Source organism: Brachycentrus maculatus, unplaced genomic scaffold, assembly GCF_059751285.1.
Source record: "Brachycentrus maculatus isolate JH-2025_06_01 unplaced genomic scaffold, ASM5975128v1 h1tg000059l, whole genome shotgun sequence".
NCBI lineage: Eukaryota > Metazoa > Arthropoda > Insecta > Trichoptera > Brachycentridae > Brachycentrus > Brachycentrus maculatus.
This window is the reverse complement of record NW_028280813.1, coordinates 780,290-796,805: the sequence shown is the minus strand read 5'-3', so window position 1 is coordinate 796,805 and position 16,516 is coordinate 780,290. Positions and strand designations below refer to the sequence as shown.

Here is a 16,516-nt window from a genome sequence, read left to right as displayed (position 1 = left end):
ATTGAAATGTCATTATCAGTGTCAATGTCACATAGTACAAATTCGTCGTAAAATTGATTAAATAATTTATATATTGAAAAATTTCCGGTATGTCTAATTTTTTAGTATTAATTTTGTAAAATTTTCAAAATAATTCTCAACCGATTTTCAAAGGTTTGTTGAATGATTTTTCAGATCATGGGTTATGAGTGCCGGTATTTTTTTAGTACATTGTTCTGAGTGCCAGTATTTTTTTAGTACATGGGTTCTGAGCGCTGTTTTTTTTAGTACACGGGTTCTGAGTGTCGTTATTTTTTTATTACATGGGTTCTGAGTGCCGGTATTTTTTAGTACATGGATCCTGAGTGCCGGTAATTTATTAGTGGCGAGTGTTTTCGCCTAGAATTATCACTCATGAATTACATGAAATTATAGTAACTTTAAACATAAAGAGTAAATCCACTCACAAGTAGGCATAGGCTATGAAACTTAAAAAGTTCAAGCCTGAGTAGGGTCATGATAAGCGGTGTTGCATAAGCCGTAGCTAGATTTCAGAGTCACTTGGACGTTAGATAATTCAAAATAAAAAATATTAAATTATTAGTATATGGGCTCTGAGCGCCGGTATTTTTTTAGTACATGGATTCTGAGAGCCTGTATTTTTTTTATACATGGGTTCTGAGCGCCGGTATTTTCTAAAAAGAACTATCCTCATCCTACCATAGATGTCTCTAGTCCACGAAGTGTAGTGAAGTCAAGCACTGTGTTTTGAGGTTGATCAATATATTAAACTAACCATCACGCCGCTTCCCCACAAGGGTAGGCAGAGAGAATAGAACGCCACACCACTTTGTCCTTGCAAACATTCTTCGCCTCTTCCACGTTCATGCATCTCCTCATACATACCCGCCGATTGTTTGATGGACAGTTAGGATCCTAATGATAGATAGTAATGTCTCAGACGCTTCTTGAAAGTTATTAGAGAAGGTGCATTTGTTTACGCGGAGAGGTAATTCATTCCATAGTCTGGCCGCTTGGACAGAGAAGGAATTACTGAAGAATGATGTGTTATGGCGAGGAATGTAAATTGAAAAGAACGCTACGATTCTGTTATCTCTTTATTACGGTAATTTAATTTCAGAATTGATAAATTGTCAATTGAAGATAACCTTAACCTTCCCCTCGCGGTGATATGTATTTACTACAGCTCGACTGTAATAATGAGAATATCAATATAAAATATAATAGATACGGGCTCACAATTCTTGTATTCCTCCGTAATATAATCATGTATTACATGAAAGGATTATAGTATAAAGATATTCATTTGCAGCGACGGAAATAAATAATTTATGAAAAAATCAGGGATAAAATCACCGATACACAAACGTTTCTCAGTGTGTGCGTGCGTGCCGCGCTTTGCGTATACGCGCATGTCGTAGCATGTATACTGCGCCAGTAGTGCGCAGATCGTCTTACGCGGCGGTCGTGTCGCTACGCCAGCTATTGCGGCTACTTGCGATGTATTTTTTTCTTGTTTTCAGATACTTACCAGAGCTAACATTACAAATTTTTTACATTTTAACTTCGACTATGGTCAGTAATTGACCGCCTCCGTAGTGTAATGGTCAGCACTCTCGGCTACCGTTCTGGAGGTCCCGGGTTCGATTCCCAGGGGGAGTCAAATAAATATAAGTGATTTTTTCATTCTAATATTTATTCAATATTACCCTGGACTGGTACCTGAAGCGGAGGGCTGATCACCTTTCCTTCGTGTGTTAACGGTCAAGATGACACTGTGTCTATATAACGCAGTGCCCTATGCACCATTGGGGTGCGGATAAGGGTTTGAATTGAATTGAATGGTCAGTAAAAGCAATAGTTAGGAATATTCATATTTTCCCATTTTTAAATCACATTTTCATATGGTGTACAAAATACATATCCCCGGTGCACGCGGAAGTTTTTGTCACCGTAAGGGAAGGGTTATAAAGACTTAGATAAACACATCTTACTAAGAAATCTAATCACTCATTTACACAAGCCTTTTGACAAATTGTGACGTGAATTGTCGTAAGTACACACTGTTTTTCATAATACTTTTTGACATGTCAACACAGATGAAGAAGAATATGGATGAAAGGAAATGTAAGGGGCTTACGGCCGCCATAGGCTGGTTTGTCCCTTGAGATCACTTTACACACATTCTCATTCACCAATTCTACCCATGATTGACAGCCACACTATTCAAATTCTTGGATGTTCTATATGTCGCTCACTCCTTTCAACAACGTCATATATAAAAAAACTTGATTTTTAAGAAAATCGTTTTTATAGTTGAAGAATATTATGAAATGTATTAAAAATAAATATAAAGCCACTTATTGACCTTTTTACTGTGCAACAGATCTTTTTAGGTAAAACCTGAAGGTTTTTTCTCCATTTGAAAAATATTTAGTATATTTAAAAAAATAATTAAATAACACCTTTTCTTCAAAATGTAAAAATAACACTTTCTGCCCTGTAGCGGGTAAATATTATGCTAAAAGTATGCCTCTTTTGCTGGGATATAGTACATTTTCTGGGCATTCCGAAAACACACACAACTGGAAATTGACGATTTTTGATATATGACGTTGTTGAAAGGAGTGAGCGATGTATGATCTAATTTCGAAACATTCTACTTGGATCACTTAGAATTTCACTAGAGACATCTATTGATGAGATGACACTGCTTTTATTACTGCAAGATGGCTGCCAAATTGAATGAAGAATGTGTGTTTTTTATTTTTTATTTCTGATAATTTTTTCCAGAATCCAAAATGGCGAAATCGACAACGGTGAAACTGAACAACGGTGTGGACATTCCAGTCTTTGGTTTGGGAACATATGCGGTAAGAAATGAGATGAAATTTAATATTTATTTGCATGGTTAAGGCAACATGTGTGTGTATATAGGTGTGTATATATATATATATATATATATATATAGGTGTGTATAAATGTGTGTAAAGGTATGTATGTGTGTATAGGTATGTATAAGTTTGTATAGGTGTGCATAGGTGTATATAGGTGTATATGTGTGTATAGGTATGTATAAATGTATATAGGTGTGTATAGGTTTTTTATAAATGTGTATAGGTGTGTATAGGTATGTAAAGGTGTATAGGTATATGTAAAGGTGTATAGGTGTATAGGTGTATAGGTTTGTATAGGTATATATAGGTGTGTATAGGTGTAAAGGTGTGTATAGATATATAAGTGTATATGTGTGTGTATAGGTGTGTATATGTATGTAGTGTGTGTTTGTATGTGTGTATGTGTGTGTGTGTATGTGTATATAAGTATTAATTATTATACAGCGCAGAATAATAAAATGTTCATTTTTTAAATGAATCATACTTGAAAGCGACCTTGCTGTTGGAAATAGAAGCAAAAGAAGACCGCGGAAAACTTGACATGATCGAGTGCATCGAATACTCGGGCGCGGTCAGGTCAGGAGTGACAATAATCGGCGGGTGTGTGTGTTCGAGGATATGCATGAATGCGAAAGAGGCGATGATTGTTTGCGGGGACCGATTGGTGCGGCGTTCTATTCTCTCTGCCTACCCCCGCGGAGAGCGGCGTGACGGTCAGTTGATTAGTTAGTTGATGTACAATAACCCTGTGTCGGAGTAGAACGCTAGTACTAATATATTAATATATATTTGGTGTGCAGCTAAATTTTGATCTCTCGGAGAGTGGCAGTGTTGCCCTCCCCACCCTGGCTCAGCAGAAGGTCAGTTTCGGTCGTCTATCGCATGCCTGTCTAACTGTCATACAGCTGTCTAACTGTATGTCTCTTGTCTGATCACATAGCGTAATACAGTTGTCTAGCCCTATGCTTGTCTAACTGTCATACACCTGTGTAACTAAATGCCTATCTGAGTCATACAGCTGTCTAACTGTATGCCTCTTGTCTAATAGCATGGCTGTCACACAGTTGTCTGGCCGTATGCCTGTTTATGTATCTGTATTCCTCTCTAACTGAGTTATACAGCTGTCTAACTGTACGCCTCTTGTCTGATCACATGGCTGTCATACAATTGTCTGGCCTTATGTCTGTTTAACTGTCATACACCTGTGTAACTAAATGCCTGTCAGTCATACAGCTGTCTAACTCTATGCCTCTTGTCTAATCGCATAGCTGTAATACAGTTGTCTGGCCTTATGCCTGTCTAACTGTCATACACCTGTGTAACTAAATGCCTGTCAGTCATACAGCTGTCTAACTGTATGCCTCTTGTCCGATCACATAGCTGTAATACAGTTGTCTGGCCTTATGTCTGTTTAACTGTCATACACCTGTGTAACTAAATGCCTGTCAGTCATACAGCTGTCTAACTGTATGCCTCTTGTCTGATCACATGTCTGTAATACAGTTATCTGGCCTTATGCCTGTCTAACTGTCATACACCTGTGTAACTAAATGCCTGTCAGTCATACAGCTGTCTAACTGTATGCCTCTTGTCTGATCACATGTCTGTAATACAGTTATCTGGCCTTATGCCTGTCTAACTGTCATACACCTGTGTAACTAAATGCCTGTCAGTCATACAGCTGTCTAACTGTATGCCTCTTGTCCGATCACATAGCTGTAATACAGTTGTCTGGCCTTATGCCTGTCTAACTGTCATACACCTGTGTAACTAAATGCCTGTCAGTCATACAGCTGTCTAACTGTATGCCTCTTGTCCGATCACATAGCTGTAATACAGTTGTCTGGCCTTATGCCTGTCTAACTGTCATACACCTGTGTAACTAAATGCCTGTCAGTCATACAGCTGTCTAACTGTATGCCTCTTGTCCGATCACATAGCTGTAATACAGTTGTCTGGCCTTATGTCTGTTTAACTGTCATACACCTGTGTAACTAAATGCCTGTCAGTCATACAGCTGTCTAACTGTATGCCTCTTGTCTGATCACATGTCTGTAATACAGTTATCTGGCCTTATGCCTGTCTAACTGTCATACACCTGTGTAACTAAATGCCTGTCAGTCATACAGCTGTCTAACTGTATGCCTCTTGTCTGATCACATGTCTGTAATACAGTTATCTGGCCTTATGCCTGTCTAACTGTCATACACCTGTGTAACTAAATGCCTGTCAGTCATACAGCTGTCTAACTGTATGCCTCTTGTCCGATCACATAGCTGTAATACAGTTGTCTGGCCTTATGCCTGTCTAACTGTCATACACCTGTGTAACTAAATGCCTGTCAGTCATACAGCTGTCTAACTGTATGCCTCTTGTCCGATCACATAGCTGTAATACAGTTGTCTGGCCTTATGTCTGTTTAACTGTCATACACCTGTGTAACTAAATGCCTGTCAGTCATACAGCTGTCTAACTGTATGCCTCTTGTCCGATCACATAGCTGTAATACAGTTGTCTGGCCTTATGTCTGTTTAACTGTCATACACCTGTGTAACTAAATGCCTGTCAGTCATACAGCTGTCTAACTGTATGCCTCTTGTCCGATCACATAGCTGTAATACAGTTGTCTGGCCTTATGTCTGTTTAACTGTCATACACCTGTGTAACTAAATGCCTGTCAGTCATACAGCTGTCTAACTGTATGCCTCTTGTACGATCACATAGCTGTAATACAGTTATCTGGCCTTATGCCTGTCTAACTGTCATACACCTGTGTAACTAAATGCCTGTCAGTCATACAGCTGTCTAACTGTATGCCTCTTGTCTGATCACATAGCTGTAATACAGTTGTCTGGCCTTATGCCTTTCTAACTGTCATATATTAGAACACACTTCTAAAATGCAATTTAATTCACTACTATGCACTTTTCAAATTTTGTTGAATTTATTAGAACAAACTTCTCAAATGCAATTTAGATTCACAAGAACACACTTCTCAAATGAACATACTTCTCGGACACAGTTTAATTCACTAGAACAGGGGTTCCCAATCTTTTTCAGCTCGCGGCGCACCAACAAGTACGGTATTCTGTTACGGCCCCCCTCTTTACTATTTGGAATATATAATATGTATATAGTGACTATATATATATATATATATATATATATATATATATATATATATATATATATATATATATATATATTAATATGTCTATAGTGTAGTGGTTAGCGCGCTAGGCTACCATGCTGGTGGTCCCGGGTTTGATTCCCAAGAGGGTCAAAATAAATATTAGTGATTTTTCAGTCTAATATTTATTTAATATGACCCTGGACTGTATATATATATATATATATATATATATATATATATATATATATATATATATATATATATATATATATATATATATATATATATACGTATGTGTAAGGTGTTTCAATAAGGACTTTCAAACTTTCACAGTTAATTTTAGCGGCCATTTTACGGTCGCCATAAGCGTCCTACCGAGAGGACTTTTAGCAGTTTGAAATGAAAATGAGTTTTATTCTACTTATAATAATCCAGAAGTGAAAAAGAGAACAGCAAAAAAGAGAATATTTGTGGTTTCGGATAATGATAGAGGATCGTCTCACGGCCCCCCAGGGCGCCGCGGCGCACACTTTGGGAACCCCTGCACTAGAACATTGTTCCGCCGCGTGTGTTTCGCGGCGCACTGGTGTACCGCGGTGATTAGTTGGTGTGCCGCGGAACAAACGTCTAGTTTTGCGAAAATAACACAATCGCTCCAAATACAGATTGCCTGCGCTCAGCTGAGTAGGCTCACATTTGGCATTGAACATAATATGTTAAATATGTTACCATAATATGGTAAATATGCACCTCTGCAATTTCTTAATTTGGTACCTTGAATAGAACATCGACTCCCGGGCAGACCACCAAAGAGATGGGTCGATAACTGGGAATCGACATCGCCACAACGCCTACAACAAGATGAAGAAGAAGAAGAATGGAGAAAGTTTGCGGAACACTGCTCTAGAACTCACTTCTCAAATGCAGTTTACTCACTACAACACACTTCTCAAATTTTGTTCAATTCACTAGAACACACTTCACAAATTCAGTCCGATTCTTTATAACAAACTTCTCAAATGCAATTGAATCCACTAGAACACACTTCTCAAATGCAGTTTATTCACTACAACACACTTCTCAAATTTTGTTCAATTCACTAGAACACACTTCACAAATTCAGTCCGATTCTTTATAACAAACTTCTCAAATGCAATTGAATCCACTAGAACACAATTCTCAAATGCAGTTTATTCACTAGAACATACTCCTCAGTTTAGGCACTAGATACCTCTTTAAAGCAGCTTCTGTCACGATTCCAGCGCGGCGGCAGCAAGAACAAGCAGTGCGAGCTCGCCGTGGAGGCCGCCATCGCTTGTGGATACCGGCACATTGACACGGCGGCCTTCTATGACAACGAGGAGGAGGTAGGGAGCGGGATCCGGAGCAAGATAGCCGACGGAACTGTCACAAGGGAAGACATATTCCTGACTACCAAGGTATGTACAACCAGCAAGGGGGGTGGAACGATCAATGTAGTTATTTTATTAATTGTTTCGGCATTAACTTTGTGGTGAGACATCGCTCACTCCTTTCAAGAACATCATAAATCAAAAATTGTCAATTTTCAGTTGTGCATATTTTCGAAATGCCCAGAAAATGTACTATATCCCAGCAAAAGCGGCATATTTTTAACTTAATATTTACCCGCTACAGGGCAGAAAGTGTTGGTTTTTGCATTTTGAAGAAAAGGTATTTTTTGAATATACTTAATATTTTTCAAATGGAGAAAAAACCTTCAGGTTTTACCTAAAAAGATCTGTTGCATAGTAAGCTGTTCAATAAGTGGCTTGATATTTATTTTTAATAAATTGTGTTATATTTTTAAACTTTAAAAACATTCTCCTGAAAAATCAAGTTTTTTCATTTATGTCGTTCTTGAAAGGAGTGAGCGACATGTTACAATGATTAAAGAAAACACTTGTTTTTTACCACTTGAGTTTTATTAAAGACTACTAGTTTCAGAAGCTTAACTTCCATCATTCAGGTCTGAATAAAAACTCAACTTTTATTCAGACCAGAATGATGGAAGTTTAGCTTCTGAAACTAGTAGTCTTTAATAAAACTCAGGTGGTATTAAAACAAGTGTTTTCTTCAATCATCAATGTAGTTGTCAAGTGCCATGTAGTTTATAACTAACTAACTAACCATCACGCCGCTTCCCCGCAGGGGTAGGCAGAGAGAATAGAGCGCCACACCACTCTGTCCTTGCAAACATTCTTCGCCTCTTCCACGTTCATGCATCTCCTCATACATACCCGCCGATTGTCACGACTCCTAACCTGACCACTTTCAAGTATTTGGCATACCTGATCGTGCCATGCTTTTCTCGGTCTTCCTCTGCTTCTTTTCCCGCTAACATTTGCCTCATAAATTATTTATTATTTTGTATACAACATTTTGAGTGTGTCCAAATACTTGTTCACAAAATCTGGATTATCTCCAATTACAGGAGTTATTTTCATAAGATTATAATCTGGGATTCGGATCTCACATACTAATATAAGAGTTTCTGCTTAGTAAAAAGGTTCTTTACATCTCACCAATAGATGTCTCTAGTGAAGTTTTAGTGATTCATGAACAAGGTTTCTAAATTGGTTCATAAATATAGAACTTCCAAGAATTTGAGTAGTGTGGTTGTCAATAATGGGTAGAATTGGTGAATGTTACACGTGTGTAAAGTGATCACTTAAACCAGCCTATGACGGTCGTAAGCCCCGTGAATGCCCAGACTCCCATATTCTTCTTCATCTTTGATGAGATGTCAAAAAATAATATTATTTTGTAGTTTATTTTGTATATTAAAAGCATTGATGACTTTGTGGTATGGTAAAAAACAAAGTGAACAATGAATGATAAGGATATTGTTTTTTTGATGCTATATACCTATATAATACCCATTTATTTATATATTTTGAATTTAATTTGTAGAACTCTATTTTATATTATTTTTTGACATCTCATCAAAGGTAGAGACATCTATTGGTGGGATGAAAAGAAGCCATTTATTTTCATCTCACCAATAGGTGTGTTCATCTTTGATGAGATGTCAAAAAATAATATGAAAATAACTCCTGTAATTGGAGATAATCCAGATTTTGTGAACAAGTATTTGGACACACTCAAAATGTTGTAAACTCTAATTTAATTTATATATCAAACGGCCGCCTCCGTAGTGTAATGGTCAGCATGCTCAGCTACCGTTCTGGGGGTCCCGGGCTCGATTACCAGGGGGGTTTAATAAATATAAGTGATTTTTTCACTCTAATATTTATGCAATATTACACTGGACTGGTACCTGAAGCGGAGGGCTGATCACCTTTCCTTCATGTGTAAACGATCGAGATAACACTGCGTTTATATGAAGCAGTGCCCTATCCACCATTGGGGTGCGGTAAGGGTTTTTAAAAAAAATATATATATCTATCAAACGGTGATTTTTAGAGATTTTTGTCCTCCTCCGTAGTGTAATGGTCAGCACGCTTGGCTACCGTTCTGGAGGTCCCGGGTTCGATTCCCAAATAAATGTAACTGATTTTTCACTCTGATATAAAGTCCTGAAGAGGAGAAGGTGGACGTGGTTGGGACATGTCCTTAGAATGCCACCTGAGAGCATCAATCCCTCGTGACTCTTCTTCCAACCCCGAGGGTTCCGGTGCCCATTCACCGACTATACTCAGCGGGACTTGGGGACGCCGGACTGACCTGGGAGGAAGCCAAGGAGATGGCGCGTGACAGAGTGACTTGGAGACGTCTTGTGCTGGCCATATGCTCCACCTAGGGAGCGAACATGGAAAGAAGAAGAAGAAGAATAATATTTATTCAATATCACCCTGGACTGGTACCTGAAGCGGAGGGCTGATCACCTTTCCTTTGATGTGTCAACGATCAAGATAACACTGCGTTTATTGATGCAGTGCCCTATGCACCATCGGATAAGGGTTTAAAAAAAATAAAAATACAGGAAACATGTAAAAACCTTGATGTAAATAGCTTCCAACTGTTGTCAAACTCTGTTTCAGCTGTGGAACGATGGTCACGAGAAGGAAAAAGTCGCCCAGTCCCTGCGGAGGTCTCTCGACCGCTTCAAGCTGGACCATGTGGACCTGTACCTCATCCATTGGCCGATAGCCACCAAGGTACGTCCACGACTCCTCGTCTTCATGGCTCGGGCAGGCCGGCCTTCCGTGTCCTCAGCCTTCAATTTCAATTTTCAAATATTTGGCAATCAAACATTTCAATAAACTCCCTAAAGAAATAAAAAAATAGATGGTATAAAAGTCCTTAAGAATAAAATTAAAGCTCCGTACATTTAAATCTTAAAAAAAAATATATATAAAAAAAATATTATATCTTTTATTTATTACATTAAACCACGAGTGTAAGTCCCTCTCCAAGCACAAGAGCACATATGTATAAATAATTCATTAAATGATTCATCTCCATATGTATAAATGATTCAAATGTATTATGTTATAAATAAAAATGTAAATATATTAAATGAATAAAAAAAAAAAAATACAGTGAAACCTCTATCTATTGTTTTAAAAGGGACCTATTGAAATAAACTATGAATGCGGGAAAACAATGAATGCGGGATAAAGAAGTCAATACACAAGGAGATACGATAGAGTAAAGATACCGTCCCCCCAATCTGCACAACCATTAGTATGTGGAAATTTCAAGAATACAAGTTTTAGATGAAGAACCCAAAGATGACAGAACCCAAAGATCTTCAGACCTCTTCTGCTGTATCCATCACACAAGCTTTCCATAGTCTGTATCCCACACGTTGAAGTATTGTCGTCGAATGTAACAAAATTCAGAAAATGAAAAAAAAAAAGTAAAAAAACAGACAAATTATATCAAATATGTCGCTCACTCCTTTCAAGAACGTCATAAATCAAAAATCGTCAATTTTCAGTTGAGCATATTTTCGGAATGCCCAGAAAATGTGCTATATCCCAGAAAAAGAGGCATATTTTTAACTTAATATTTACCCGCTACAGGGCAGAAAGTGTTGTTTTTGCATTTTGAAGAAATGGCATGTTTTGATATTTTTTAAAAATATACTAAACATTTTACAAACGGAGAAAAAACCTTCAGGATTTACCTAAAAAGATCAGTTGCACAGTAAAAAGTTCAATAAGTGGCTTGATATTCATTTTTAATACATTGTATTATATTTTTAAACTTTAAAACGATCTCCTGAAAAATCAAGTTCCTTGATTCATGACGTTCTTGAAAGGAGTGAGCGATTTGTAAGACATGTTTTGGATCTATCCGGATTTGTTTGGAACAGGAGGATGGGTCGTATTCAGACGTGGACTACTTGGAGACCTGGCAGGGCATGGAGGAGTGCCTGAAGCTCGGCCTCACGAGGACCATCGGAGTCTCCAATTTCTCCATCCCGCAGCTGCAGAGGCTGCTGGAGAACTGCACCGTTCCACCGGCCGTCAACCAAGTCGAGGTACTTACTTTACTTATTGAAACTGCAGACAGTTGGTAGAATTCCATATCGAATTGTTGGGTAATATATCCAGAATTAAACGAGGTTTATTGCTATTCTCAATTTAATTAATATTTTTGTCCGCCTCCGTAGTGTAATGGTCAGCACGCTTGGCTACCATTCTGGAGGTCCCGGGTTCGATTCCCAGGGGAGGTAAAATAAAAATGAGTGATATATTTACTGTTATATTTATTCAATATTACCCTGGACTGGTACCTGAAGCGGAGGGCTGATCACCTTTCCTTCATGTGTAAACGATCAAGATAACACTGCTTTTATATGACGCAGTGCCCTATGCACCATTGGGGTGCATAGGGCACTGCGAATAAGGGTTTGATTATTATTTATTATTAATATTTAAAGCATTTACATTGTGGTTAGTCATTTTTACTTATTTATTTTCTTACAAAGATGTTAATAATATTAGTATATAACCACTCACCGAGATTTTTATGTCTACCGGTTTCGAGACGTGCCCGTCTCTTCGTCAGGACAATCACTACCACAGCATGCAAACAATACCACCCTTCACCACCACAGCACCAATTACACACTTAAAACTACATAAAATGTTTAACGCATGCGATTTTCGGTCGACCCGAAGACCAACATGCACTTAAGGTTTTAGCACAGACATGCGTTACGAGCCGAGGTTAAACATGCACTTAGTGCATATATATACTATTATTATTAACATTTTTGTAAAAAATAATAAGTAAAAAGGTTTATTGGATTGAATTCTACATTTATTTATGTATATGTTAATACTTGACGGGTTTCCTCTTATTAAGACATTATCAAACACTCTAATTCAATCCATAAACCTTGTTTAATTTTGGATATATTACCTAACAGTACTTACTTTATTATTTTCTTTTTTAAATTATAAGAGATCTTCCTCGAAAGTTATCTTAAGGAAGACCAAGGAATTCATGGATGCTGCAGGAATATAACATGATCCCAAGGCATGGCCTAGGTGACGTTGTCCATGACAGAAAGACCTACAGCCTGAGGACGAGGAGAGCTGACCCCAGCAGTCTACAGGGGCAATAAGCTGGGATATGACAGGAAGAAGAATAAGGCCAAGGGATCGTGTATTTCTTATGTCACTGCGACCATATTAGGTCTATTATGACCTCCCTCTGTGTCATAGCTAATAGAACGCTCGCAAGCGTCTCCTGCTCTCTACCAACAGTATGGAAAAGGACCCTAATTATACTCTGGCAGTCTGCCGCCCGACCCTCAGTATACTAATCACAAGTAGCCGCAACACCCAATTCCCATCTGTACAATGTTTGCAGGCGTCTCTCGCGCTCTACCTAAAGTAAGCAAATAGAACGCTCGCAAGCGTCTCCCGCTCTCTACCGACAGTATGGAAAAGGACCCTAATTATACTCTGACAGTCTGCCGCCCGACCCTCAGTATACTAATCACAAGTAGCCGCAACACCCAATTCCCATCTGTACAATGTTTGCAGGCGTCTCTCGCGCTCTACCCAAAGTAAGCTAATAGAACTCTTGCAATCATCTCCCGCTCTCTACCAACAGTGTGGAAAAGACGCTTTTAGCTTTTCCCGCAAACAATGTGTTAATGATAATAAATTGTATAATTATTTCCCTGGCAGATGAATCCCAATTTGACCCAAAAGGCGATGCTGAAGTACTGCAAGGAGCAGGGCATTCTGGTCACCGCGTATAGTCCTTTCGGCTCCATGCCGGAGATGAAGGCCAACAAGGACTCTCCGGCTCCCGGGCTGGAGGATCCCTTGCTCACGAGCATCGGGGAGAAGTACGGCAAGTCCACCACGCAGGTGGTCCTGCGATACTTGGTAAGCTGTTCTGTTATGGCAAGCGCGACTGACGCAACTCTGTACTAACATGGGCAACGATGCTTGTATGGACACGGGAGCCGTGATCGTTTAAGCAAGTCTGGGAACGCGGTGGGACAGCTTTCAATGTGTGTTACGTAGAGCGTATGTAAATTAAGGCCTCCAAGGCCTGTGCGTTAATTGTGACGCACTTGCTCGCAAACGAGGTCACATCCTTGGAAGACCACTACTGGACTCTTAGAAGGTGAAGCTCCTACCACCAAGACAGGTCGTGAGTTACATGACTCACGCAGGTCTTGGGAGTGAGCTATGATACAGAGGGAAGTCACAATAGATTTAATATGGCGGCAGTGACATAAGGGATGCATGATCCCTTGACCTCATTTTAAAAATTAAAAAAAAATAAGGCACACGCGTCGCCATTTTTATGTGAGGTCTGAATCCTGGATTATAATCACACACATGAGAAACACCAGAAAATATCATTTTAATTTTTATTATTTTCGTCCGCCTTCGTAGTGTAATGGTCAGCACGCTCGGCTACCGTTCTGGAGGTCCCGGGATCGATTCCCAAGGGGGGTAAAATAAAATATAAGTGATTTTTTCACTGTAATATTTATTCAATATTACCATGGACTGGTACCTGAAGCGGAGGGCTGATCACCTTTCCTTCATGTGTAAACGATCAAGATAACACTGCGTTTATATGACACAGTGCCCTATGCACCATTGGGGTGCGGATAAGGGTTTTATTATTATTATTTTATTATTATTATTATTTAAGCTTATAATTTGACTAGATAATTTATTTACATTTTGAGTGTGTCCATATTTTTTTTTGAACTAAGTTGCTCTACGTAACAGTTACTTTATGATGGAGAAGCTAAGAGTTGTATTTTTTCAGCTGGACTGCGGAGCGGCCGTCATCCCCAAGTCGGTGAATCCTCAGCGCATCGCCACCAACTTCGATGTCTTCGACTTCCACCTGTCGGAAGAGGAGATTGCGAAGATTGACAAATTCAACCAGGACTTCAGGGTCGTAGCAGTCGTGGCTTGGAGAGACCATCCGCTCTACCCGTTTTAAATTAAATATATTGTAACTTTCTCCTTATCATTAATCGTTCACTTTATGACAGGCGCCGTGGCATAGTTGGGTAGACGCTGAACTGGGAAACTGGCTTTGCGGGTTCGATTCCAGCCAAGTGCAAAATAAATTCATGAAACTTATTGTAACTGCAGACAGTTGGTAGAATTCCATATTAAATTGTTGGGTAATATATCCAAAATTAAACAAGGTTTATTGGATTGAATTCTACATTTATTTATGTATATGTTAATACGTGACGCGTTTCCTCTTATTAAGACATTATCAAACACTCTGAGTGTTTGATAATGTCTTAATAAGACGAAACCCGTCATGTATAAACATATACATGTAGAAATATACATGTCTTTTTCTCCGTCTTATTCCTCCTTGCTGAGGGTTGTGACCCTTGCAGAAACAATGACTCTTCTCCAGTTATCCCTTGACTGCGCAGCACGTAGCGCTCCAACCAGCGAGGTTCCTGCTGCTGCCTTAATTTGATCGGTCCATCGTGTGGGGGATCTTCCTCTCCCTCTCTTTCCCTCCAGGCTACCGATCACAACTAGTCGTTCCAGGCTATCCTCGTTGCCGTGCGCAACATCTCCAAAGAACTGGAGAATCCGTCGGGTACAGACATTGGCCAGAGTCAAGCCATCCAAGCGTAGTTCCTGGCGAATGGACTCATTGGTGCGTCTAGCTGTCCATTGAATTCGGAGCATGCGCCTCCAACACCACATTACATTCAATCCAATAAACCTTGTTTAATTTTGGATATATTACCCAAAAATTCATGAAAGATTTATTTTAAATTGGTCTGGGTGTTTGTGATGTATTTTTCACATTACCTTCCCTATCCTTACTATCCTACCTGCAGACAAGCCTCTAATAAAGGCTTTGCGGGTTATTCTTTTAAATATTTTTATTTTTATTAATGTATTACCACTTTTATAAACACTTATTTGTGACTACCAGTTTCAGTTTCGGAATACTCATTACATTCAGTAGTCAGAATAAGTGTTGATGATGATGATGAAAGTTTTTAAGTGGTATTGCGAAGGATGAATGGTAAGGAGAGAGTTATATTACCACATCGCTCACTCCTTTCAACAACGTCATATATGACAAATTGTCAATTTTCAGTTGTGCATGTTTTCGGAATGCCCAGAAAATGTACTATATCCCAGCAAAAGAGGCATATTTTTAACTTAATATTTACCCGCTACAGGGCAGAAAGTGTTGTTTTTGCATTTTGAAGAAAAGGTATTGTGTAATTATTTTTTTAAATATACTAAATATTTTTCAAATGAAGAAAAAACATTCAGGTTTTACCTAAAAAGATCTGTTGCACAGTAAAAAGTTCAATAAGTGGCTTGATATTTATTTTTAATACATTGTATTATTTATTATAACTGCAGACAGTTGGTGGAATTCCATATTGAATTGTTGGGTAATATATCCAAAATAAAACAAGGTTTTTGTTGGATTGAATTCTACATTTATTTATGTATATCTTAATACGTTCCGCGTTTCGTCTTCTTAGGACATTATCAAACACTCAAGTGTTTGATATTGTGTTTGATTTTTGATACATTTTATTATATTCTTAAACTTTTAAAACTATCTCTTGAAAAATAAAGTTTTTTGATATATGACGTTGTTGAAAGGAGTGAGCAATATCGCAAAGTCAACAATGCTTTTAATATACAAAAAAAGAAATATATTATTTTATGTAACTGCGTTATGATATTATAAAGTATGATATTATCTGTGTTGGAGGTTCGCAAGTATTGTGGGAACAAAATTATAATATTTATAACTTACATATGTGAGTTTCATTTGTTTTTAGAGTATAAGTGAATCATAGATTTCCATCTGGTGTGTATATATATATATATATATATATATATATATATATATATATATATATATATATAGTAGTGTAATGGTCAGCACGCTCGGCTACCGTTCTGGAGGTCCCGGGTTCGATTCCCAAGGGGGGTAAAATAAATATAAGTGATTTTTTCACTGTCATATTTATTCAATATTACCCTGGACTGGTACCTAA

General features: G+C 38.3%; 1 protein-coding gene across 2 annotated transcripts; it reads left to right on the top strand.

The window, feature by feature from the left end:
* On the top strand, positions 1–16,271 carry LOC148311704 (aldo-keto reductase AKR2E4-like). Of its 2 annotated transcripts, none has more exons than XM_088256240.1 (7): positions 1–87; positions 2,794–2,873; positions 7,293–7,469; positions 10,053–10,169; positions 11,333–11,500; positions 13,164–13,367; positions 14,272–16,271. In XM_088256240.1, the coding sequence occupies exons 2-7, from the start codon at positions 2,802–2,804 to the stop codon at positions 14,449–14,451; spliced, it is 918 nt and encodes a 305-aa protein (XP_088112366.1). In that variant the 5' UTR covers positions 1–87; positions 2,794–2,801; the 3' UTR covers positions 14,452–16,271. The 2 variants fall into 2 exon arrangements, with proteins under 2 accessions (XP_088112366.1, XP_088112367.1); XM_088256241.1 differs by lacking the exon at positions 1–87 and adding an exon at positions 1,997–2,052.
* Positions 16,272–16,516: the final 245 nt, after the last annotated feature.